The sequence below is a fragment of the Ochotona princeps genome, chromosome 13 (genome assembly GCF_030435755.1).
Source record: "Ochotona princeps isolate mOchPri1 chromosome 13, mOchPri1.hap1, whole genome shotgun sequence".
NCBI lineage: Eukaryota > Metazoa > Chordata > Mammalia > Lagomorpha > Ochotonidae > Ochotona > Ochotona princeps.
The window spans coordinates 41,492,787-41,516,825 of NC_080844.1; the positions used below are offsets into that span (position 1 = coordinate 41,492,787).

The 24,039-nt window shown below is 38.2% G+C and overlaps 2 protein-coding genes across 2 annotated transcripts in view; both read left to right on the forward strand.

Moving 5' to 3' along the window:
• The window catches only part of LOC101527195 (cytochrome P450 2C2), a 113,252-nt gene that overhangs the window by 76,268 nt on the left and 12,945 nt on the right, over nucleotides 1-24,039 (forward strand). The window contains exon 1 of the mRNA XM_058671987.1: nucleotides 22,314-22,510. Within this exon, the coding sequence (XP_058527970.1) occupies nucleotides 22,343-22,510 (168 nt within the window). The 5' untranslated portion in view covers nucleotides 22,314-22,342. Of the gene's footprint in view, nucleotides 22,511-24,039 lie in introns of the transcript that reaches the window.
• On the forward strand, nucleotides 5,979-17,246 carry LOC101525811 (cytochrome P450 2C5-like). The gene is made up of 9 exons (XM_004580030.2): nucleotides 5,979-6,216; nucleotides 7,524-7,686; nucleotides 7,877-8,026; nucleotides 8,776-8,936; nucleotides 10,393-10,569; nucleotides 11,850-11,991; nucleotides 13,504-13,691; nucleotides 15,069-15,210; nucleotides 16,930-17,246. Exons 1-9 carry the CDS (start codon nucleotides 6,049-6,051, stop codon nucleotides 17,109-17,111), a joined length of 1,473 nt encoding a protein of 490 aa, XP_004580087.2. The 5' UTR covers nucleotides 5,979-6,048; the 3' UTR covers nucleotides 17,112-17,246.

The following is a 24,039-nucleotide window of genomic DNA, read 5'->3' on the forward strand; positions in this document are numbered from 1 at the left end:
TTATAGGGAATTAATTGAAGTGCAGGAGCGTGGATATGAGCCAGCAGCTATATGAGATACTGACATGGGGGCGTGACTTAATTTGCTTTGGCAAAATGCTTGCCACAAACACATGGTTTTCTACTGATACAAATATATAAACTCTGAGCAGCAGACAGTTAAATATAATCAGGTTTTCAAAAGTTCACAGAAGTCGTATTTGGAGGAAATTATATATGGATTTCCATTTATTTACATCAAAATAAACTACCCTTTAACTTCATATACCACGAAGCTTTTGGTTTACCTTTGTACATTCCAAAGATAGTTACCCATTGTTACAAGATTATAAGCTACTTGCAATGACAAACAGGAGAATGATTTCACAATAAAAGAAGTTTGGATACTCTCTTAATTATCAAAGTGATCATGGTTGAAATACCAAGATTAAAATTTCCACCTGTTAGGTTTTATTGGGATGAAGAACAGTCATTCTGTAATATTCCTATCAAGAGACATGACCTGAGTGTAACCATGAGGAAACTACTAATCAATCCAAATTGAGAATATTGTGGTATATATTTATTAGCAAAGCAAAATTGTGAAAATCAATGAAAGAGTGAGTAATTTTTTCAGAGTAATGGTGATGGCATACAACAAATTGTATATTGTTTCATACTCCTATTGGAGTGCTGTGGCCTTCTCGTTGGTACTGATGGATGAAAAGCACATGAAAATGAGGACTGAGTGGTCATGACTAATTTCTTGATTTTGTACTTGTAGTATAATTTTATATATGTAAATATATGAGCTATTATGAATTTGAAAAGTTGAAGACTGTTTTTTAAATATCTATGAGACACAAATTTTAAAAAGATACAGAATGTCTACAGGTATTAACTTATAATATTCATGAGAAACATGGTCCTACTGTGAGTATAGCAGAATGGAAGATCAAGAGATGGAACAAGCATAGAGGACTCTCGACCTGTGTCCTTGCCAAACACTTTCTGTGTACCTGGTGAAACAGTTGTTTATCTGTCAGCATCCCCATCGGTTTGTAGATGTGGTAGTGTACAATGAACCCACTTTAGCAGCAGACAGACCATAGTGACTGAGCTTTGCCCTTACCCCTGGACTTTACTAGCCCTGATGGATGTGCTCCACAGATGGTCTGGCGTGGTGGCATTGTTGAGAACATGAAAGGAAGCCTGAGACTGTCATAGGCTCAGGAAGAGGCTGGATGTTGGAATGCTCTTTTGTACTCACTCCCAGGGTCTATACTGAACAATGCATCAACCGTAGTTTTGGGAAACATCTGAGTTTGTGGAATACATATGAGACTGACTCAGTAAACAATCACAGGCTCTGCCATTGACCGTAGTGTGTTAAACTGATGCTGACAACACCAGCATCCCATACAAGTGTCTGTTCAAGTCCTGAGTTCTCCACTGCTGTTCCAGCTCGCTGCTACTGTGCCTGTGAAAAAAAGAAGTTAGCTCAAATGCTTTTAATGTTGTCAGCCATGTCCAAGACTCAGAATGCATTGTGACAGGCAATGCACCCCCCCTATGAAGTAGTATTTATGCCCCTCAAAGCATTCAAAGTCGGGTGCCTTCTCTTCCTGGCTGTCCACACTGCATAAACAGGGAAGCACCTTTTATTGCAGTACTCCACACTCAGATTTGGACTTTGACACATTTCCAAACAACCACATTTCCCTAGTCATAGAGCTCAGCCTATTTTGCACTCTCTCGCACCAAGGCTTTTGCTGCACATAAACATCTCGAGATCCACCCCTACCGGAATCCTGTGAGACATCTACCAGCCTAAACCCTAGAAGTTCCATGAACTCTGCCCTCTGAACCAGAAAGGCTGCCTTGTCCACTCTCCTGTGACAAAGAAATAGCCTGAATCGCTCATCCTGAACAGCTTAGAAAATAGTTATGGAAATGTGAGTCAGTGGACTCAGCCTACTTCACCTTCCTTGAGGCTCTTTATAAGTTTATAGAGTAATGAAAGCAGTATGGTATATGTGAAACAATATATAAATTAATTAATGGAATATAATGGGCAATCAGAATTAAATCCAGAGAAATACAGTCAATTGATTTTTCAAACAGATGGAAAGCAATTGATTTCAGAAAGCATTTCCAATTCAAAAGTTCCATTGAACAAATGAACACTCATATGCTATGCATATGTGTATATATATGTGTGTGTGTGTCTTTTCTTCATGAACATAATTCAGAACAAGTCATAAACACCTGCAAAATAGAAAAAATACTATTAGACATAACAAGTAAATGGTATAAGTCAGCTAGCCCTGTTAATGGAACTCAATGATAGGATTTTAGTAGTATAAGCAATATATATACTTTGCAAAAGATAATGTCAAATTACTAAAGAGAAACATCATAGAGTTTGAGAAATACTTAGAAATGTGTGGTTGCTATGGAAAATGCAAAAATATCAACTGTGTTTTCCATTTGTTGTTCCCTTGTTAGGGTTGAAATGAATTGAAGGTTTATATCTGGTATGCTACAAACAGGTGTGTATGGCAGGCGTGTGCTGATCCAGAGCCAGGAACCAGGGACTTCCTCCAGGTCGCCCACAAGGGTGCAGGGTCCCAAGGCTTTGGGCCGTCCTCGACTGCTTTCCCAGGCCACAAGCAGGGAGCTGGATGGGAAGTGGAGCTGCCGGGATTAGAACTAGCGCCCATATGGGATCCCGGCGCATTCAAGGCGAAGACTTTAGCCACTAGGCCACACCACTGGGCCCTGGAAAGCCAGAATTCTAAGATAAGGTCTCCAGCTGATGTATTAATGACACTATATTTCACTGTTATAATCTGCTCATCCCTAGAAGTCAAACAAATTTGGGCTCATTGATCTCAGCGATCCCTTCTATGTAAATGACGTGAGTCTGGGGCGAATGTTTGGTTCAGAACTTAGGATATCATTTGGGATACCTGCATTTCATACCAGGCCCAAGTTTGAGTTTCAAAGCTACTCTCAATTCCAGTGTCTTGATAATGTGCTTTGAGAGTTATCAGATGATAGCTCAAGTTCTTGGGTGGGTGTTCCCCATCAGGATGGATTGTGTTTCTGGCTCCCAGTAGTAGACTGACAGAACCAGTCTTTGAGGGCATTAGAGGACTGGCCCTGCATGTGGGAATTCTCTTTGTTTCATCTTTTTGCTCTCTCTCTCTCTCTTTCTTTCTGTCTCTCTCTCTCTCTCTATTGCTCTGCCTTTCATAAAAATCATCCAGATGCTTTAAACACCATATAATAAATGATCTAGGCTGGACAAAAAGAGTGAGAGGCAAGGCAGGGAGGCTTATCTCTCAAGGACAATTATCTTTTACACTTCACTGCTGTAAAGAAATGAGAGTTCATTTTACCCAAAACATATGTGGTTGAGATTTAGCACTATGTGAGTTAGGCAGAACATTGCTTCTCTTTCTTAGAATGTTGAATTCACCAAGTTATAGAGTCATTCAAGTTCTAAACTCCTTTGATTTTAATCAACTGTCTTAGTAAACAGTAACTGAAGTCAGGTTTATCTTGAAAGTCACTGATTAGGCTGAATCATGTGAAGCATAGCCCATTGAGTACATACTGATGAACTCACTTGAACTTAATGTCTTGTTTGGTGGAAGAGAGCAAACCATAGCTAATATGGGGTGCATTTAGAGGTCTAACAGTGGCTGTTTTTGTGTCTCTGTCCATGGGACTGAATCTCCACTGCCCAGTTTCTTCATTCCTCAAGTAAGAATGACTTTAGATTTAACTTAGGCAAAAGTAACTGAACCCTAAGTATATGAAAGGTCTAATATTCGATTGTTAGAAGCCCTCTAATCATGACTTGTAAAACGTTGTCTAAGTAGGTCTTAACAAAACTTTATTTCTGGGCCCGGCAGCATGACCTAGCGGCTAAAGTCCTCCCCTTGAACGCGCCGGGATCCCATATGGGCGCCGGTTCTAGTCCCGGCAGCTCCACTTCCCATCCAGCTCCCTGCTTGTGGCCTGGGAAAGCAGTGAAGGATGGCCCAAAGCTTTGGGTCCCTGCACCCGCGTGGGAGACCTGGAAGAGGTTCCTGGTTCCTGGCTTCAGATTGGCGCAGCACCAGCCATTGCGGCTCACTTGGGGAGTGAATCATCGGACAGAAGATCTTCCTTTGTGTCTCTCCTCCTCTCTGTATAGCTGACTTTGTAATAAGAATAAATAAATCTTTTTAAAAAAATGTTATTTCTACAAACAGAACTTGTAAGTAACTGCACTAGTCAATTGACACAAATATTGAGAGCTTTTTAAAAACATGTTTGCATAAGCTTGTCATTGGTGATCTGATAATACTTATCATCCAGAGGTTTTAAAATGCCTCATGAACATGATGTCACCATCTTGTTCAGTTCTCTACATTCTGATCTTTGAGAAGTAGGTCCATTTAATGATTTTTCTTCCTCCAATACAGTCTCATCCTCAAATGCATTGTTTCTCAAACTTCCCTGTTTTTCTGTACCTTTTTTTTTTCATTTTAAGAGAATGATAGACAAAAACCGCCAAAAACAGCCTCATCTGGATTTGACAGAGACAGGAAGAGTGTTCTAGTTCCCAAGAATTTCCATCTAAAATCTGAGATTATCTTTTGGGTCTGTTGCACAGACTAAGTTTTACCACTGTAGTGATCTGAAGTGTAATATTCCCTCTTTTTCTTTTCTGATCTTGTTATCCTTGAAGGGTGATATTTATTTGGAGTAACAAACATTTTGGGCTTTCTTTGTTGTATTGAAGTTGCTTTTGAGGTGGATGGGTATAGACCGTAATGCACCAAAGCATCTGTCCTCAGATATTGGCAGATCTTGGGTCAGGAATAGACATTGTGACACAAAGGTTAAGCTGCTGTTTGGACACTTGCCCTCAGTCAGAATGCTTTGGTGTGCTTTCTGGTTTGACTTTTTCTGGCAGCTTAGGCTGACACTATCCTGGAAAGCAGTAGGTTCTGGCGAGCTCTTGGATCCCTTTCAACCGTGTTGTAAGCCTGGCTTGACTCTGGGTTGCTGGCTTTGGCTTGCCTCAATCTTGGGTGTATTCTTAATTTGGGGTATAAGCCAAGACATAGGAGATGAATCAATCATCTCTCTCTCTCTCTCTCCTTTCCAAGCTTCCAAATAATTTGATAAATAAAATGTTAAACACTGTATTAAATTTATTTTTAATGCTGTGAAAACAAAAGTAAACACAAAACCTAAAATTCACCTTTCCTAAAATTTATTTTTAATGCTGTGAAAACAAAAGTAAACACAAAACCTAAAATTCACCTTTCCTAAAATTTATTTTTAAAGATTCTTTATTTCTTATTGGAAAGTAAAAATTAATATTCTCTACCTTTCAGTGCTTTTATTTTAAAATTTTATGGTGAACACTGTGCCAATTTATTTATATGCTTACTTGGCTATTTCTGATCATATAATCATTTGTGTTTAGTCAGTTGCAATTCTAGTAGAGTATATTATGTAGTTGATGGCTGCAATCACTGAACTCAAAGTGTCCTACATTTTGACATAGCTTCAAGCACACTCTCATACACATGCATACATTACACAGTATATATTAATATATACATATGTCACAGCATATGCTGATTTCTTTCAGTCATCAATTCTCAACTTGCAATTATTCAGAAGTAGAATTTTGGGTGATTTTCTTGCATCATAATTACTTTTAGGTCATATCTGTACATGGAAATCACACTTCATTTTTGTTTGTATCTTTAAACTACCAATACCCAGCATAACGAACCTATAATTTTCAGAGTGAGCATTGGAAAGAAAAAGAACATGAGTAAAGTGCATGTTTCTGTCATGAATACAAAGTTCACTCAGAGGGTAATATAAAATGCGTCTAGTTGATTGATCTCTTAACACATCCAAGAGGCACTGCAGACAAAGTCCACTCAGAGGGTAATATAAAATGTGTCTAATAAAGAGCACAGCTTGAATTCCCAGGAGTGTTACAACAAACTGTGCTTTCCAGCTCACAGTAATCTCCACAGAAAAAGCTTCCATGGATCCAGCTGTGCTCCTGCTGTTGGCTCTCTCCTGTTTGCTTCTCCTTACCTTCTGGAAGCAGAGCTCAGGGAGAGGAAAGCTGCCTCCTGGACCCACTCCTTTCCCGATCATTGGAAACATTCTCCAACTGGATGTGAAGGACATCAGCAAATCCTTGACCAATGTAAGTAAACACTATTGCTGTGGCATCCAATGGGGAAGTTTGGTGACCGCTTATAAAATAAAATCCATTCCTGGATGCACATTCTTATAACAGATAATTGTAAATCAAAATACTCTGCAAACTTTGATGTTTCTACTACCACTTTCAGGAGCTGAGTAGAGAAACATTAAGTCACTCTATGGTCAATTCAAAATAATGAAATGGCTAACATTTGGAGACTGCCAGCATTGTTTGTCTTTGTGATCTAAATTTCATTCAAGAAATCATATACTGTATTATACACTTGTTGCAGTCAAAGTATCCATGAAAACTGAACAATTTTGTGGAAAAAGCAAAATATGATGCTGAGCTATGGGTGCTGGAGTAATTTGCATGAAGGAAAGAACTAAGTGCTCAGTGCCCAATTTCCGTGTCAGAATTATTTTAGTTTCTACTAAAAAGGCTCTGTGTGCAGCCAAGAATATAGAAGATGGAAGAAATTATTTTTTGCTCCTGCCTTTATGGTACTGAGTCAAGTTATTTTATTTAAGACTGATTTGCTTTATTAGGAAGGCAAAATGACTGAGAGAAAGAGACAGTAGGAAAGAGATTGCTTATCTTCTCTTGGGCTCTGTAAATGTTCTCAATGGCCAAGGGAGGAGTGGAGCAAAAGCAGGAGCCATGAACTCTACGTGGATCTCCATTGTGAATAGCAGCGTTGCTGCTTAAGATGTTTAAAAAATTGTTTGAAAGACTAAAATTGCAGAAAGAGAGAGGCAGAGAGAAAGACATTTTACTTATTTCTATTTCAGTACCAGCACATCATAAATTTGGCTGGGCAACAGAATTACTGTTGGTGAGTTCTGAAAATGTACAATGCTAATGTTCATCACAGCCTTGCTAAGTCAGAATGCTCATGAGAGGAGTTCCCCAAGTAATTCTGTAGACAGTTGGGTACTGATTGAAAGAGAGATTGAATAAATAATAAATGGACGTATAATTACTGTTTACGGGACACTGGAATTAAGTTTGGAAATTTTAAAACCTGCTTCCTTATTCATAAAAATATGAAAGTAAACTTCCTTTGTGTGTTGTTGGAGAACTAAATATAAGCTGCATATAGACTGCCTGGGCCATTGTAGGATACATCATAGGCCATTCATAAGAGGCAGCTAAAATAATTACCATTCTATTTCAGTATAAGTAGAAATATTTGAATCCATGACAGAGTAAAAAATGTAGCATATGCACTGATTACTTCTATGTGATTCAGAAATAATTTATGGACCTTGATATGTTTAACTGATCTTTCCTAACGCTTTCTTCAGTTCTCCAAAGTCTATGGCCCAGTGTACACTCTGTATTTTGGAATGAAGCCCACAGTGGTGTTGCATGGATATGAGGCAGTAAAGGAGGCCTTGATTGATCTTGGAGAAGAGTTTGCTGGAAGAGGCAGCTTCCCTATGGCTGAAAAAATTAATAAAGGACTTGGTAAGTGTGCCTCTGTGTGTGTGTGTGTGTGTGCGCGCACGAGTGAATTGTTGATGAGAGGTGTGTAGTATGAAAAACAGAGACCTGAAAATCTCCTCAAACAGAACTTAATCATCTGTGTGACTGCCACATCTGTGTTTTCCTGCTTGCTACTAAGTTCCCTCCTAGTTTCTGTCTCCCTTCCTGGCAGGAATTATTTTTAGCAAAGGAAAGATATGGAAAGATACTCGACGCTTCTCGATCATGACCTTGCGGAATTTTGGGATGGGGAAGAGGAGCATAGAGGACCGAGTTCAAGAGGAGGCCCGCTGCCTTGTGGAGGAGCTGAGGAAAACCAATGGTGGGTGACCCTTTATTTTGCCATGTTGACCTCCCGCACTGCTCTCCTCTCTGTGATAATCTTGGAAACATTTCAGGCTGGACAGATCACCCATTCGTGACCTGATTGTCTCCTTACATTTGGAGGAGGGGCAGTTTAAACTAGAATGAAGTTTGTGTGTATCTGTTCTCAGTGTACAGCATGATTGTGCTTCTACTGTGGGTCTAAAAGTTTACACATACACACACAAATACAAACTGCAAGACTTACAATAGCCTCTTGTTGCTAGGGTAAGATATAATCCAGTCTGTTGGTTCACTCCCCTTTCCACATTCCCACAGTACCCAGGACTGGACTGGACCCCTTTAAAGGAATGTACTCAATTTATGTCTACCATTTGAGTGACATTAACTTAGTTTAGCTACTTGAGCCACCATCTTTTGCCTCCAAAATCTGAATTATCAGGAAGTTAGAATTATCATTTAGACCCTGATTTTGACCCAAAGCAATCCATTAAAAACAGAACATTTCTTAACTAGTATCACAAGCACTAACCCAAACACTTGCCTTTTCTCATAATATATGAATGACTTCAACTTTTAACATAAACATAAGTTGAGTAATAGAAATATCAGTGTTGATTTTGTGTGCTTTTATTTCTATTCCTCCCCAGACTTTTCAGACGAGACATTGTTGAAAATTTCTAAATTACTGTAAGTAGAAATAAAAGACTTACTGTTACATTTTAATGACTTTTTTCATATCCTCAGCTTCACCCTGTGATCCCACCTTTATCCTGGGCTGTGCTCCCTGCAATGTGATCTGCTCCATAATTTTTCATAATCGTTTTGACTATAAAGATAAGGAGTTTATTACATTGATGGAAAAATTAAATGACACTATCAGGATTCTGAGCTCTCCATGGTTGCAGGTGAGATCAAATTCTTCTTTTTTTGAAAAAACATTTCTGTCCTTTTATCTGACAGGTTCAACATTGTGTATGGAACAAGCTGTGAACTGAGCATTTTATTTACACCCAGGAAAACAAATCCCCACAAACTAGCGTGGTGTCAAGTCTATGAGGTTCTTGTCCCATGATTATTCCACTAAACAGTAAGCCCATTTCTATAAATTCACGTCAGTAATGGCCGAAGAATGTCTTTGTCTCTAATTGGACACCCAGGCTGTTTGTATTGTTAAAATGTTTATGTATTTTTCAATGCAGGATTATAGAAAGGGACAGAGAGAGAGAATATCTCCTATCAGCTAGTTCACTGCTTACATGGACACAATGGTGGGGACTGATTCAGAACAGAGCTACCAGTCTGGCACTCCATGCAACAGTGCCGCATAGATTCAGGGTTTGAAGCACTCCCCATCCACTACTGCCCTGCCAGGTGCACCTGGCAGTAGCACCCAGGACTTGAGGTGACATTAATATGGGAAGCTCATGTCACAAGAGAGAGCTTAACCTGCTCTGCCACAATACAGATGCCAAGGCCCTGTAAGATGTGTTCTCCAGCAAATCCAGTGGGAGAGAGGGGAAAAAAAGACAAAAAATATACAGATCTTCCCAATACTACTTTTTCTACCTTTACCTATACCTACTCTATCATGATACATTTAAATATCAGAAAGTTAATCTTGTAACTGTTAGGCAAGAGTTGTATTCTTGTGATGACTCAGGGAATAATATTGGGGTGGTGGTGGGGAAACGAAGAGATGAAGGGGTGGAGGAAGGGAAAACCCTTCTCTCTAGAAAACTGGTTCATGGTAAATAATAAACATTTAATAAAGAGGCATAAAAAGTCAAAACAAACAAAAACAGAAATATATTAATCTTCCATCCACTGAATTCACTTCCAGAATGACCCCTGATGGCCAGGGCCAGGTCAGGCAGATGCCAGGAGCCAGGAACTGAAATGCTGGGGCCTCACAGGCCACCTCTTATGCCTGTTAGCAGGAAGTAGAATAGCCGAGACCCAAACTTGTTCAAAATGACAAATGCAGGCATCCCGAGAAGCGGCTATACCTGCTGCATTGTCATGCCCTCATTTACCTTATATTTCAAGTTGTAGAGATGGAGTGATGTTTAAAATGGGAGATTTGTATGAAAAGGGGTTTTATACTGTAAAAATGACCTGTGAATCTAGGAAATGACTACAAAGTTTACTCTTTGGGGCAGACTTCTCTCCCTATTTTATAAGCATATAGAACTATCTCATATTTACCCTCTTAAGGTAGACCATATTTTACACATAATTGTAACCATAATTGCTAAGTAGGATTGAATATATATACATACATATATGTATATATATATGTGTGTGTGTGTGTGCATATATATATATGCTTTTTATTAAATAAAGTATTGCTTTCTATTTTAGGTTTGCAATAATTTCCCTTATTTACTTGATTATCTCCCAGGAAGCCATAACACCTTAGTAAAAAATTTAAATTATACGCACAATTTTATCATGAAGAGAGTGAAAGAACACCAGAAATCACTGGATATTAATAATCCTCGGGACTTTATTGATTGCTACTTGATCAAAATGGAGAAGGTGAAATATTCTAACAGTTCATTATTTGGTTGTTTGTGCATTTTTGAGGTTCATTGGATAAGTGCTTACATCATGGTCAATGAATATTTAAATGGTTGGGCTCATTTGACAATCAATTTATCTACTGTGTGAATGAATCTTCAGTTATCATGAAAAATGTAACGGTACTTCACAGAAAGTGTAAGCAAATGAGGAATTGAAAGAAGTTAATTTTACTGTAAGAGATGGAAGCTAATGCATTTTTCATAATGTATATTTCCATCAAATTTTTGAAGACACATAATATAAAATTGACTTTTTAATGATTAGATTCATGGTCCTCATTTTTTGAGCTAAACATGATGCACATCGCAGGTGAAAAGCAATGATAGCAAACAATTAAGAATCACAAAATATCAGCTCTCATGTGAAGATGAATATCATCATTGCAGTCAGTGTAAGGAGAAAAGGAAGCATAGCTTAATCTTAGTGCACTTCCTCCGTATCTTGAACATTGAAATAGACCGTTAGATATTTGCAGTGATGGACAGGAGGGGGATTTTCAGATTGAGTGGTGAAATTGGAGGTGTGTGGATCTGCCTTGGAAAACAATAGGTGGCAGAAAGAAATGGACTTATGTGATTCTAACTAAGTAATTTATAAGAACATGGAGATCAAGGTTGGTGTCTACAAGGTAACCTGCTAGTATGATTTGTTGTCACAGCACTTGATCTGTGCTTTCAATATATTTAATGATCTGCTGCTAGTATACTAGTAGATTTCTTAGATTCTGCTTTTATATAAAAAATAAGGGAAAATGTACTAAACATTACCTAAACAATTGTGGATTCATTTACTTCAGTTCTCAAATTCAGCAAGTCTGGCAACAGTAGAGTCTACACCAAGCATCACAATTGGGTGCCTTGCAATTTTCTATGCCACTTGCAGTACAGACTTTTTCATCATTAAATCGTCTACTTCTAAGATGATGTCTGCTTTACCTCAACACTGTTTATAGCAAGAAGAAAATAGAAGAAGTGGTACTATAGGTTTCCATTAATATTCTTTTTGTGTGAAAGAAATACGCATAACAATCCTAGCTATAGTCTCATGAATGAAATTTTTAGTCAATCCCCCTCCCAAAAAAAAGTGTCTACCATTATCTACAACTGTTTATCTAATACTAAAGTTTCAGCTTTTTCTGTTAGCTGTAGATTTTTAAACAATATGTGTTATTTTGAATATAGCATAATAAAAATATATTTCAAATGATTTGTAAAATTATGTCAATTCATTCCTAGGACAAGAACAATCCACAGTTGGACCTCAGTTATGAGAGCTTGGTAATCACAGTGGCTGATTTGTTTGCAGCTGGCACAGAGACAACCAGTACAACGCTGAGATATTCTCTTCTGCTCCTACTGAAACACCCAGAGGTCACAGGTAAGACTGCAGATCAAGAGCAAAGTGGAGTTCAGGAAAGAAGCTGGAAGCTGTGGTTAATTTTCCCCACCTTGTTTATCCTAGAAACTTTGCTGTTGCTTAAACTCTGTGCCAACAGCTGGTCCTCTACTCACGCAGTGACCAGGTCAATACAGGACAACTTTGTTCACTGCAGGAGAAAAGCTGAGAGAAGTAGAGACAGCATGGAGGACAAAAAGCAGTGAAACTCAAGGGCAGTGTCTGTGTTTATGCGAGCTGTTACATGGCAGACTCCAGAACACAAATTGTCCTGAGATTGTGTTCTGTTTTTGTGTTACAGTGCATGTTTTTCATCTAAATTTCTGAAATCAAGTGAGATATTATGGGCCATGAGAACCAACAGATTTCCCACATGTGCTGGGACGTTAGGCTCAGGAAATAGCCACCTAGGAATGGGTCAGGTGGCCAGGCAGACGTGAGTGGAGACATCAAGAACAAGAAAGAAGTGATCAACAATCAGGAGTCCCAATAACCAATCTATTATTACTAGAGTTTGAAATGTCTGTATGAGCATTCAGTTATGATTCCTACCAACAGATTTGAAAGTAGGGACAAAATTAAGACAAAGAATGTAAGAAAAACCCAAACCGAGCAGCTATCTCAACAGTTGCTTATATTAATATGGTCAGAATGATGAATGCGATGAATATCAATATAGCCAAAATATGTAGTCTAAATACATTCCATTAAGTGGAGTAAGGAGTGTGTGTGTGTGTGTGTGTGTGTGTGTGTGTGTGTGTGTTTGAGAGAGAGAGAGAGAGAGAGAGAGAGAGAGAGAGAGAGAGACTGTTGTGAGTACAAATGAGACTGTGATGGAGATGAAAATTTCATCTATTTTACTAGGAAATAATTAAATATCACCTAAAAGTTGATAAGTAAGAATTAGTCATTTTCTAGAAATAAAATTATAATTTGGAGGAGGAATGTCTCTTTGAGCATTCCAGTAGCTTCTCTTCCAAATTATAATTATATTTCTAGAAAATGACTAATTCTTATGAGGCTAAAATTGGGTAGTAAGAAGGTGATAAGTGTACTCCAGCAATTTACATACATGCCAAAATGTGCAAAGACACTTGCTGAAAAATAACCAAATAGGCATTTCAGCACATACAAACATATACATATATATTGTAATATAATTTTAAGTCTCATAATATTTTATTTCTGTTTTCCTTTGCACAAGTGTTTTCTTGATTTGATTGTCTTCTGTACTTCAGACACAAAGCTTCTATTAATTTTAGTTTTTACATGTGCCATTTAATAGAGTCATTTATGTACCAATATATCCTAGTGCCCAGCTTTTATGAGAGCACACTGTATCTATTTTATGGTAATTTTACAAGTGTCTTTCTTGACATAAGGTCTATAATTCTGTTGAGATATCTTCATTATGCTTACTGAAACTCTAAATTGCTGTGATAAATGTACCAATTTTCTTATTCTCCTCATTATTTCTTATCTTTATCATATCAGCTAAAGTGTATGAAGAGATTGAGCGTGTGATCGGCAGAGACCGGAGCCCCTGCATGCAGGACAGGAGCCGCATGCCCTACACAGATGCTGTCATACATGAGATCCAGAGATTCATAAACCTCCTTCCTTCTAACCTGCCCCATGCAGTGACATGTGACATTAAATTCAGAGACTTCTTTATCCCCAAGGTAACATTTCTGTTCCATTGAACCTCATTGCTCTTAACTGCCTACCCACAGTGTGGTTCCAATCTCCAGCCAACACCACGTCAGAGTGCAACGACGCTGTGTGTGGCGATTTGGCAGACTCATTGCTGTCCCCAGCAGATCTTGGTGTGTCAGTGTGTGGCTTCCAAATTGTTACCTCTTTAGTGTCATTTTGGCTATTCCTAAGTATTTACAGTTCCGAGTAAGTGTCAAAAGTGTCAGTTTGTCATTTGCCCTAACTTCATTTTTTAATCAGTGTGACATAAGCTCTTTTTAATGGAGTGTAGTTTCTTTTCATTTATGAATCTGTAGTGCAGATCCTATTTCTTTAGGCTCTTTTTAACTTTTTCAGTTTTATGTTTAGTATAATGGTTTACAAACCTATGTTATTTTTATTTTGGATAATTAATATTTTTTATTTTGTTAGACATTTTTGAAAAACACATTTCCACTTTACAATATGGCATATTGAAACATAAATAATTTTTTATCCTGATGACCCTGTATTAAACATTCATTGCTAATGGTTTATTTGTAGATTGGTTTGTAATTTCTGTGTACTTTATCTCCTATCTGGGTTAATGATTTTTATTTCTTATTTTCCAACTGTCCTGCATGATGGCACCTGTGTCTTACATCATGAGGTGTTGTCCATCAAAGCTCTCCAGAACAAAGGTTATTTTTATGTACAGTTAGTGAAAACTTGTGGTGTATAGCTTTAGGACTGTATTTATCAATTTTACTTCATAAATCACTAATCTACCTTAAAGTGATAATGTTCTACTGGAATGAGGATCCTGCTATGACTTTCTCCCTAATTTTGCATGTTTCTAAAGTATCATTTCAAGGTAGAACTAAACTGTGATGTAGTATTCCCTCATATTGTAAAATGAAGAGAAAATACACCATAATGCTATTCAGTAGCTTTGTACTTGCTGCTGAATTTATTTTCATTTCAGAAGAGCTAATTATAAGATGTAAGTTCTGTGAACAGGTCCTCTGGACATTTCAAATGCCAACAAAAACCTCTGTCTGAAGCCACACATGAGGCAGGTGCAAATGTGTTGAACTACAAGAGCACATGGCAGCAGGAAACAGAGTGCAAGCTTGATAAGAATAGTCAAATGTTTTGACACTCAAGCACCCATGTGCTCACTCCTACAAGAGCAATCAGGGGGACATTTTAGCAAAACTAACTGCCACTAGCCTTAAGCTCATTCTGTTCATTATTTGCTCTTTGTGGCGGTAAATGTCACTGCTTTCCTTGGACTTGAGTTTTCTCAACTGTGGACTAGAGGCTTATCTAAATGATGTCCACTGTTCTTTATAACTTGGTCTGCTTGTGTCTGTTTTATGCAGGGTACAACAATCATAACATCACTGACATCGGTTCTACATGATGAAAAAGAATTTTCTAACCCAAATGTGTTTGACCCTGGACACTTTCTGTATGAAAGTGGCAACTTTAAGAAGAGTGACTACTTCATGCCCTTCTCTGCAGGTCCTAAAAATTCATTTCCTGAAATAATAAGAGGAGAAATTATAGTTATTTATTTATTACTTTTAAATGCAGAGGTAGATGAAGGGAAATACGGGCAAAGGAGAGAGAGAGAGGTAGAAAGGGAGGGAATGAGAAAGGGAGAGAAAGAGAGAGAGGGGTAGAAAGGGAGGGAATGAGAGAGAGGTTGATTTTCTCTCTGTTAGTTCATTTCACAAATGGCTACAATGTCCAAAATCCAGGAAAAGCTGGGTCATGCTGAATCTAGAGGAAAGAAACAAACGTCAGGATCTCCCATGTGTATGGCAGCAGCCCAAGCATCTGAGTTGTTCTATGCTAATTTACCAGGACATTAGCAGGGCGCTGTAAGGAACAGGTGCAGCCAGGACCTGAATCAGCACTCATAGAGGATACCAACATCTCACGCAGTGGCTTCTTATACAAAACCATAAAGCCTGTCCCAAGAATTAGATCAATTTTGGTTATCTGGAACTCACCAGGAGCCTCCTTAACTGGGTAGAGTTCTCCTGGGTCCATACTAAGGAGCAGTGCTCCCAGTGCCTGTGAACTTTCCCTGTTCAAGAAACGTTCTCAATATTACTGATGCTCTGCGATTTTGACTCATTTCTTCCACAATGAAGAAACTAAGGAAGAGATTGATGGTAATCCTCACCCACCAACGTAATAACATGTAACTCCACAACTTCATTGAATGTCTTCTGTGTGGTGTTACTCACCCTGCAGGAACATGTATGATAATAAATGTATTTGTGAACGCAGAACAGCACTCAAGGGACTCACACCAAGTTAGTCAACCCACTGAGTAAGCATTTCCTTGAAATCTAGTATAATTAGTTCTGTAAAGAGGTATTCATGGAATGCAGGTTTGTATGGGGAGAATCTATGTGATTTTGCTGTCTCATACTCTCTGTACTGCACAGAGAAGAGGTAGCAACACCCTAACAGTGAAAATGGCATTTCATCTGCCACAACCAAGCCAAAAAGAATGGATAAAACAGAAGTAGCATGTTATTAAGGAGGCAGTGAATCAAGGAGCAGATGGTTGCTTCACAAGAAAGTTGTTAGAACGTCAACCAAGTAACCATGAAATTGGGACAACAGTGGGACATTGTCCCAATATCCTGGAGTGATTTCAGAGCATTGTGTTCTTCCTCTATCACTGTAACGTGTTGGATATTGGAACTACCAACTTTCAAAGTTAATGCTTGCCTTTGTCAAGGAGATCTAATGATCTCTAAAGTCCATTTCATATATTGAACTGTAATACTATGTCAATAGGAGAGACTTATTTTTAAGGCTTACATTTTAGCCCAAGGGAAAAAAAACATTCTGATTGAAACTGGTTCATGCTTCAATGAAAAGATAAATGTAATCAATTTTATTGATCATAATGGGCATTATGTAGAAAAGTAATTATTTGGGCACTGAATATAATGTAAGATAATCACTCTGTTTTGGTCGGAAAGAACAATCCACTAGAATTTGTAACTTTAAACTTGCAGCCAGAGCTAGGAATAGAAGAGTGTGAAGGAAAGATAATGATAGTTGGAATATTAGTGAAGTTTAATTCTTAAATGGACCAGATATGCACCCTGCCTTTGTTCATCTTTCTGAAAATCGCTCCATTTGTTATTTGTTACTATATATTCTGCTTATGCCCATCAAAAATGGAACTAGTTATTGTCTGTTTATTATTTTTAGGAAAAAGGATTTGTGTGGGAGAAGGTCTGGCCCGCATGGAGCTGTTTTTGTTCCTGACCACCATCTTACAGAATTTCAAGTTGAAATCTCTGGTTGATCCAAAGGACCTTGACGTCACTGCAGTTTTCAATGGATTTGTTTCTGTGCCACCTTCGTACCAGCTCTGCTTCGTTCCTGTTTGAAAAGGGCAAACTGGCTGCGCTATATCGTGATCCAGTGCATGAAATATCTCATTCTGCTATTCAAATAAATAAAATCTTAAAAAAGAAGACATAGAATAACCAAAAGATTAAAAATAAAATCAGGATTCAACTATATATTGCTTACATGAAAAATCCTTAACATCACTAATATTTAACTCTAAGACACTCCAGCAAGCTTATTAAGAAAAGGCAAAAGCAGCATGTGTTGGATGTAGAAAAAATAAAATTGTTACACACTATTAATGAGATCACAAGTCAGTACGAGGAAAGGAGGGTGAAGATTCCTTTAAAAACTAAACAATAGGATTGCCATATGTTTCAGCAATCCTAATGCTGGGTATATATCCAAGGAAAATGAAATCTGTTTTCAAAAAGACATCTGAACATCTTTACACTATCATTCAAATAGCAGAGAAATGATAGCAATCTAGGCTTGACCCATTGATGAATGGATAAAACCATATGGTCTATATGAAGAAGGAAACACCATTCACCATAGAGAGTTGAATTATTTGTAATAAATTTGGATGAGGGGCACTAGAATATGCCCAGCTGTAAGGGCTCTCATAGCAGCCAGTTTTGCTTCAAATTGTTAAATCTCTCTGATAAAGATCATTGTCACTTCCAGAAATAAATATCAAGCTAAACCTAAGCATTTAACTTGTCACCCAAAGGGACTAAAATCAGCATATTAAAGAGCTATCTGCAATCCCATGTATTTTATAGCTCAATTCAAAATAACTAGGATATAGAACCAACTCAGATGTCCATGAAATGATGACTAGATAAAGAAAATGTGGTAAATATATAGTCATATATATTAATACATATAATATATAATTTTCATATGTAACATATTTTATGTTTAGTAAATATGTATATATTTAGGACATCCTATTAATATATATATACAGGATTTCCCTTCCCATCTCTCAAACTTTCCTCATTTCCACAGATTCCCCCTATATTATGACATTAGTACAGTCCTTTATAAACAGTCATAATTCCATCATTTTGCTTTTTAAGTGCCCTGACATTGCAGCTATGGACAATGGCAGAAATCCAGGATCCTATTGTCAAGATGTATTTAACAGCTTCATTGGGAGTTCAGTTTTGATTTGGAAGTAGAGATGCATGCTGCATTGTATCTTCACATCTGGATATGATAGTCTCTATTACACAGTTACTATAACATTCACTGAAATGAAAAGCCACAAAACAAAATCAACAGCAGGAAGAAAGAAAGAAACTTTACAGCAACATGAAGTTAAATAACATGCTACTGAATGATCAATGTGTTGCTGAAGAAATGAAAAAGAAAATCAAGAACCTTCTTGAAGAAGATGATGCTACTGTATGACCTGTGAGACACTGAAGAAATTAATAAGGAAAAAAACTTCTTTGAAGAAATGAAAATAAAAGGAAAAATTTTAAAACCCCTGAGATGTAGCACAAACAGTACTGACCTTGTATTTTGCATGAAGGTTGCCTTATATATATCAGAGATTGATTTATTTCATTGAGCATAATGGTCTCTGGTTAGGACCATTTGGCTGCAAATGACATAATTCCATTATTTTAATGGCTGAGGAGAGTTCCATGGAGTAGCTGTACCACTACCTGTTTATCCACTCCTCTTTTGATGGGCTTCTGGGTTGTTTCCATGTCTTTTGCTATTGTGCTATTGTAGATTGTGCTGCAATAAATATAGAATTACAGGTCTGTTTTTCATATGCAGATTTCATTTCCTTTGCATATGTTCCCATAGTGGGATAGCTGGGTTACACATCAGTTCTGTTTTCAGTTCGCTTAGCACTCTCCATACTGACTTCCATAGTGGTTGTACTAGTCTACACGTCCACCAACAGTGAAGGAAGGTATCTTTATCCTCACATCCATGCCAGCAGGTGTTGTCAGTGGAATTCTGAATGCAGGCCATTCTCTCTGGGGTTAGGTGGAACCTAAATGTGGTTTTCATTTATATTACCCTGACATCTACAGAGTCGAGCATCATAGATTAGCAGACTGGATCAAAAAATAAAACCCATCTATCTGTTGCCTACAGGAGGTACACCTCACCAACAAAGGTATGCGGAAACTGACTGTAATAGGATGAAAAAAGATATTCCAAGATAATGGAAAGAAAGAATTCTTACATCAGATAATACATACTTTGATATGAATCACATTAAAAGAAATTTAAAAATGAGCACTGAAATGTCAGGATAAGTAGTAACATGAAACAAATATTAATGGATTTAAAGGGAGAAATAGAATCTGTCACAAATATAGTGGGGGAACTTTATATCCCATTAAAATTAATGTACAGATTGGGGAACAGCACTGGATGCTTTGAAAACCTTGAAAAACAAGTGGCTGTAAGACATGAAACTCTTCATGTCTGAGTGTTTACGTGAGCTAGTGCTTTTGTGATCAAATAAGCACAATCCAATGCCATGAAAGCAGAGAGAAACGGTGAGGCAGCTACCTGGGGAGAGCCTCTCATTACTCTTGCCCTCTTCCTGCCTTTTCAGGGCAGTGACAGGTCATGACCTCTCCAATTTGTGCTAGGAAATCAATGTGTATACCATGGATAGGCCATTTTATATATGTCTACTAAGGTAAATTACGTAGCACTTACTTACATGTTCAAAAGCCTCTGCCCAGCTCCCCTGCACCAGCCTAATTCCTGTCCCTTGTTGTACACCTTTTCTGGATGATTAGAATGAGTGAGCTGGCAACATGTAACTTCCTGTCCAACACTTCCTTGTGAATATTATCCAGTGTCCTCTGCCTAGTCACCTCATCCTCAGAGATCCACCCTACAAGTAACACCCATGTTGTAACTTCCTGAGTTTCTATGTTGAAAACATCTTTATCACCGATTGCTTAATTTGCTTTGTTATGCAAGGACTTATGTAAGTCACTTAATCAATGGGCATCTGGCTGCCCACATAGGCTCTTTCATTCTGATTTCTGTCTACTGGGTTCATTGTGTATAACAGCGTTAGGTTAACCTGGTGTCTTAGTATATTTGGACTCTGTGACAAAATTTGTACTGGATACTCAAAACTCAGGTATTAATTTCTCACAGTTTTGGAGTGAAAAATGCATACTCAAGATGTTGGCAGATTTGACTCTTTAAAAAAAGATTTGTATATTTTTATTAGAAAGTCAGATATACAGAAAGGAAGATCTTCCATCTGCTGATTCACACCACAATGGCCAGAGCTGTGCCGACCTAAAGCCAGGAGCCAGGAGCTTCTTTTGGGTCTCCCCCATGCAGGTGCTGGGTCCCACGGCTTTAGGCCATCATTGACTGCTGTCCCAGGCCACAAGCAGGGAGCTGGACGGGAAGCAAAGCCACAGAAACTCCCAGTACTAGTGATGAACTGTGTTTAGTCCAGGAGCAGGAAGGATCACTATTCTACCTCTCCCTCCTCTCTTCTCATCACTTCCACTCATGTAATCTCTTAGAGGTTCTAGACTTTCTCTACAATTTTTCTTGCAGGTGCACACAAACACTGACAGAAAAGGCGTATAGGCACACAGGGAGAAGGATATTGTCTTCAAGGCACAAAGAAACATCTCAACAAGAGTCAAATCTAGGGTCCTGCATGGTAGCCTAATGGCTAAAGTGCTTACTTTGCATGTGCTGGCATTCCATGTGGGCACCAGTTCATGTTGATTTTTTGATCCAGTGTTGTGCTGGGCTCTGTATGTGCAATGGCCCTTGTAAGAATTTCTTCCCCTTTGTCTGTGATTATCTGAAGGGCTCTTCTCCCTTCCTTCTTTCCTCCCACCCTCCGTCTTCCTTCCTTCCTTCTTTTCTTTCCTTCCTTCCTTTCTTCCTTTTTCCTCTCCTCCTCTTCCTCTTTCCTCTCCTCCTCTTCCTCTTTCTTCTTAGTTTAATGTTCTTTTACTTGTTTAATTTCATTAGAATGTCAGGCAGAGAGTGAAAGAGGTAGAGGTTCAGGCTGACCTACTTTTCAAATGTCCCAAACAGCTAATGCTTGGCCAGGCCAAACCCAGAAGCCCAAACTCTGTGTGAGTAGGAGGGCTTATGTACTTGAGCTATCACCTGCTGTCTCCCAAGGTGCACATTAGCAGCAAGAGAAAAGCTGTTTCAGAGGACTCAAGAGGAATTCCTCTCCATCAAAAGTTTTCCCATGCTGTCTTAATGTCTGCTATTAAAATGTTTCTGGCTTTATTTAAGATTTCTCTGGCTATTGGGTGTTTATTGTGTTTCCAAACAGTGTTAGGATCTTTTTTCTCCCTTTATCTAAGAATGCCCTTGATATTTTACTGGTATCATATTAAATTATAAATTGCTTTGATAGTATTGATTCTTCCAATATCTATATTTGGAACGCTTTCCCAAGTTTTATGTCTGTTTCTGTGTTTTTTTTATTGATGTGTTGTGATTTTCATTAAGAATATCCCAAAATATGTTCAATGATCTATTGTGAATGGGATTGTTCTTTTTTGGATTTCTTGGGAATGAGACTGTTATTTCTAGTCCTTTCTCATTCATAGTATTATTGGTATATATGAAAGCTATTGATATTATGTGTATGTTGGTTTTGTTGTGCAATTTTACTGAATTCCCTTGTGAGGTCAAACAGTCTCTTAGCAGAGTCTTTTTGCTCCTTTGTCTAAATAATCATGTCATTAGCAGGCAAGGATAACTTGACTTCCCTTTTGCATTTTGTACCACTGTTTCCTTTTTCTTGCCTATTTTCTCTGGCTAAAATTTGCCAAAGTGTGTTGAATAAGAATGATGAAACAGAACATTCTTTCTGCCTCCAGTCTCGCTGGAAATGCTTTTGGAATATTGCCTCATTTAATACGATATTGTCAGTGGGTTTGTCATAATGTGCCTTGACTTTGTTGAGATGCTGTCCTTCTATACTCAACAATTACAAAGGTTTTATGATGAGTGGCCAGTTCTCAATTTTACAATTAAACTATGGCCACTAAGGTCACTCTCTGGTGAAGTAAAAGCTATGCTTCAGTGGGAGTTCCAGAGAGAATACAGGAATCCGCCAAAAAAAAAAAAAAAAAAATCCTACCATCAGTCCAAAGTGCACTGCAGTGTAGAATGTTGATCAAAAGGTCAAAGATTAGTACAGATTATATAATGAGATGGCCCTGTTTATATAAGGTCTTTGGATTTTTTGCTTTGCATTGGACTTTCACGCAACCTGCCCATGGGTCTTCTAGTTATTCTGGTGATTTGTCTTTCTTGTTTGATTCTCCTCTCTTTGTGGAGGCAAAGCCATGGCAAAGGGAAGCTACCACCCGGCCCCACTCCTCTGCCAATTGTTGGAAATCTTTTACAGCTAAATAATAAGAATATCATCAAATCTTTAAGCAGGGTAAGTAGGATTCATTTTCTCTCAGTTGTACACAAAAAGTCATTCTGATAACAGGAAAAGATTATGAAGGAGAGATTGAGGGTATGCCAAGCCTGTAATCTGTATGCTGGGAAGGTTGATAATTGAAGAGTGTGTGTGCACAGATGCAGATCAGCTTCTCATTCAGATGCCATGGAAAAAGGTCTTTTTAATGATGGTTGAAATTGAAGAAACTAAGTAGTAAATGTTCATATTACAACCTCCTTGGAGTAGTTTATTTTTATGTAGTTTAATTTATATGAACATGGGTTAAATTTAAAAGTTCTACTGGGCCCGGCACAATGGCCTAGCAGCTAAAGTCCCCCCCCTTGAAAGTGCCGGGATCCCATATGGGCGCCAGTTCTAATCCTGGCAGCTGCACTTCCCATCCAGCTCCCTGCTTGTGGCCTGGGAAAGTAGGCAGGATGGCCCAAAGCCTTGAGACCCTGCACCCGCGTGGGAAACCTGGAAGAGCTCCTGGCTCCTGGCTTCAGATCGCACAGCACATGTTGCTGCAGTCACTTAGGGAGTCAATCATCGGATGGCAGATCTTCCTCTCTGTCTCTCCTCCTCTCTGTATATCTGACTTTGTAATAAAAATAAATATATCTTTTAAAAAGTAAATAAAAAAATTCTACTAACTTGGTTCCATATGGGCATCCCATGTGGGCACTGTTTTGCACCTGGGCGTTTCCCTTTTATTCCAGTTCTCTGTTCATTGCTAGATAAAGCTGCCCAAATTCTTAACCCCCCCTGCAACCACATAGGAGACCCCCCCACAAAAAAGCTCCTAACTTTAGTTGTTGGACCAAGCAAACATCAGCCATTGTCGCCATTTGGATGGAAGTCAGCAAATAAATCTCTCTGTCTTTTCTTCTATCTCTGTAACTCAGTCTTTCCCATAAAAAAAAATAATAATAAATCCTTAAAAAAAAATCTATGATCTGTTCTGTCACAACAGTAGGTTTTCTAAAGGGATATATTGATTTGAAGTCAAGGAAATGATTAAATGTTCAGCAATTTGCACAGTTCCTATGATCTTTGCTGCATGAATTAGCCAATGCTGTTTCGGGTACGAGTTATCCACACAGCAGCAGCTATCTGAAACTTGAGGAAAGTGGAAGAAAAAAGTCTTTTCTTAAGACAAAGGGCTTTCACAGCTCTGTCCTTGGGTGCTCTTTCTTCCTGTGTTATCGACTGGATTTGAAGAGACTGTGTCTGCACTTTAGCTCATATGCTTGTAGCAGAAGTCAAAGCATATCTTTGCTGCTACTATTTCAGTATTGTAATGTCAATATGTAATATGATAGTAAGAGTACCACCATATTCTCCATTACTAATAAATGTAGGATCGCTGCTGTCAAAATTAACATGTAGAAGATGAATAAAAGTAGGTAATTATGAGGTGTGCAACATCTATTTTCTTTTCAATATGGAAGGAGAAACTCTTTACAATAATAGAATAGCATAAAACGGTTACTATGGTACCATGATCAAGGACATAGACCCTA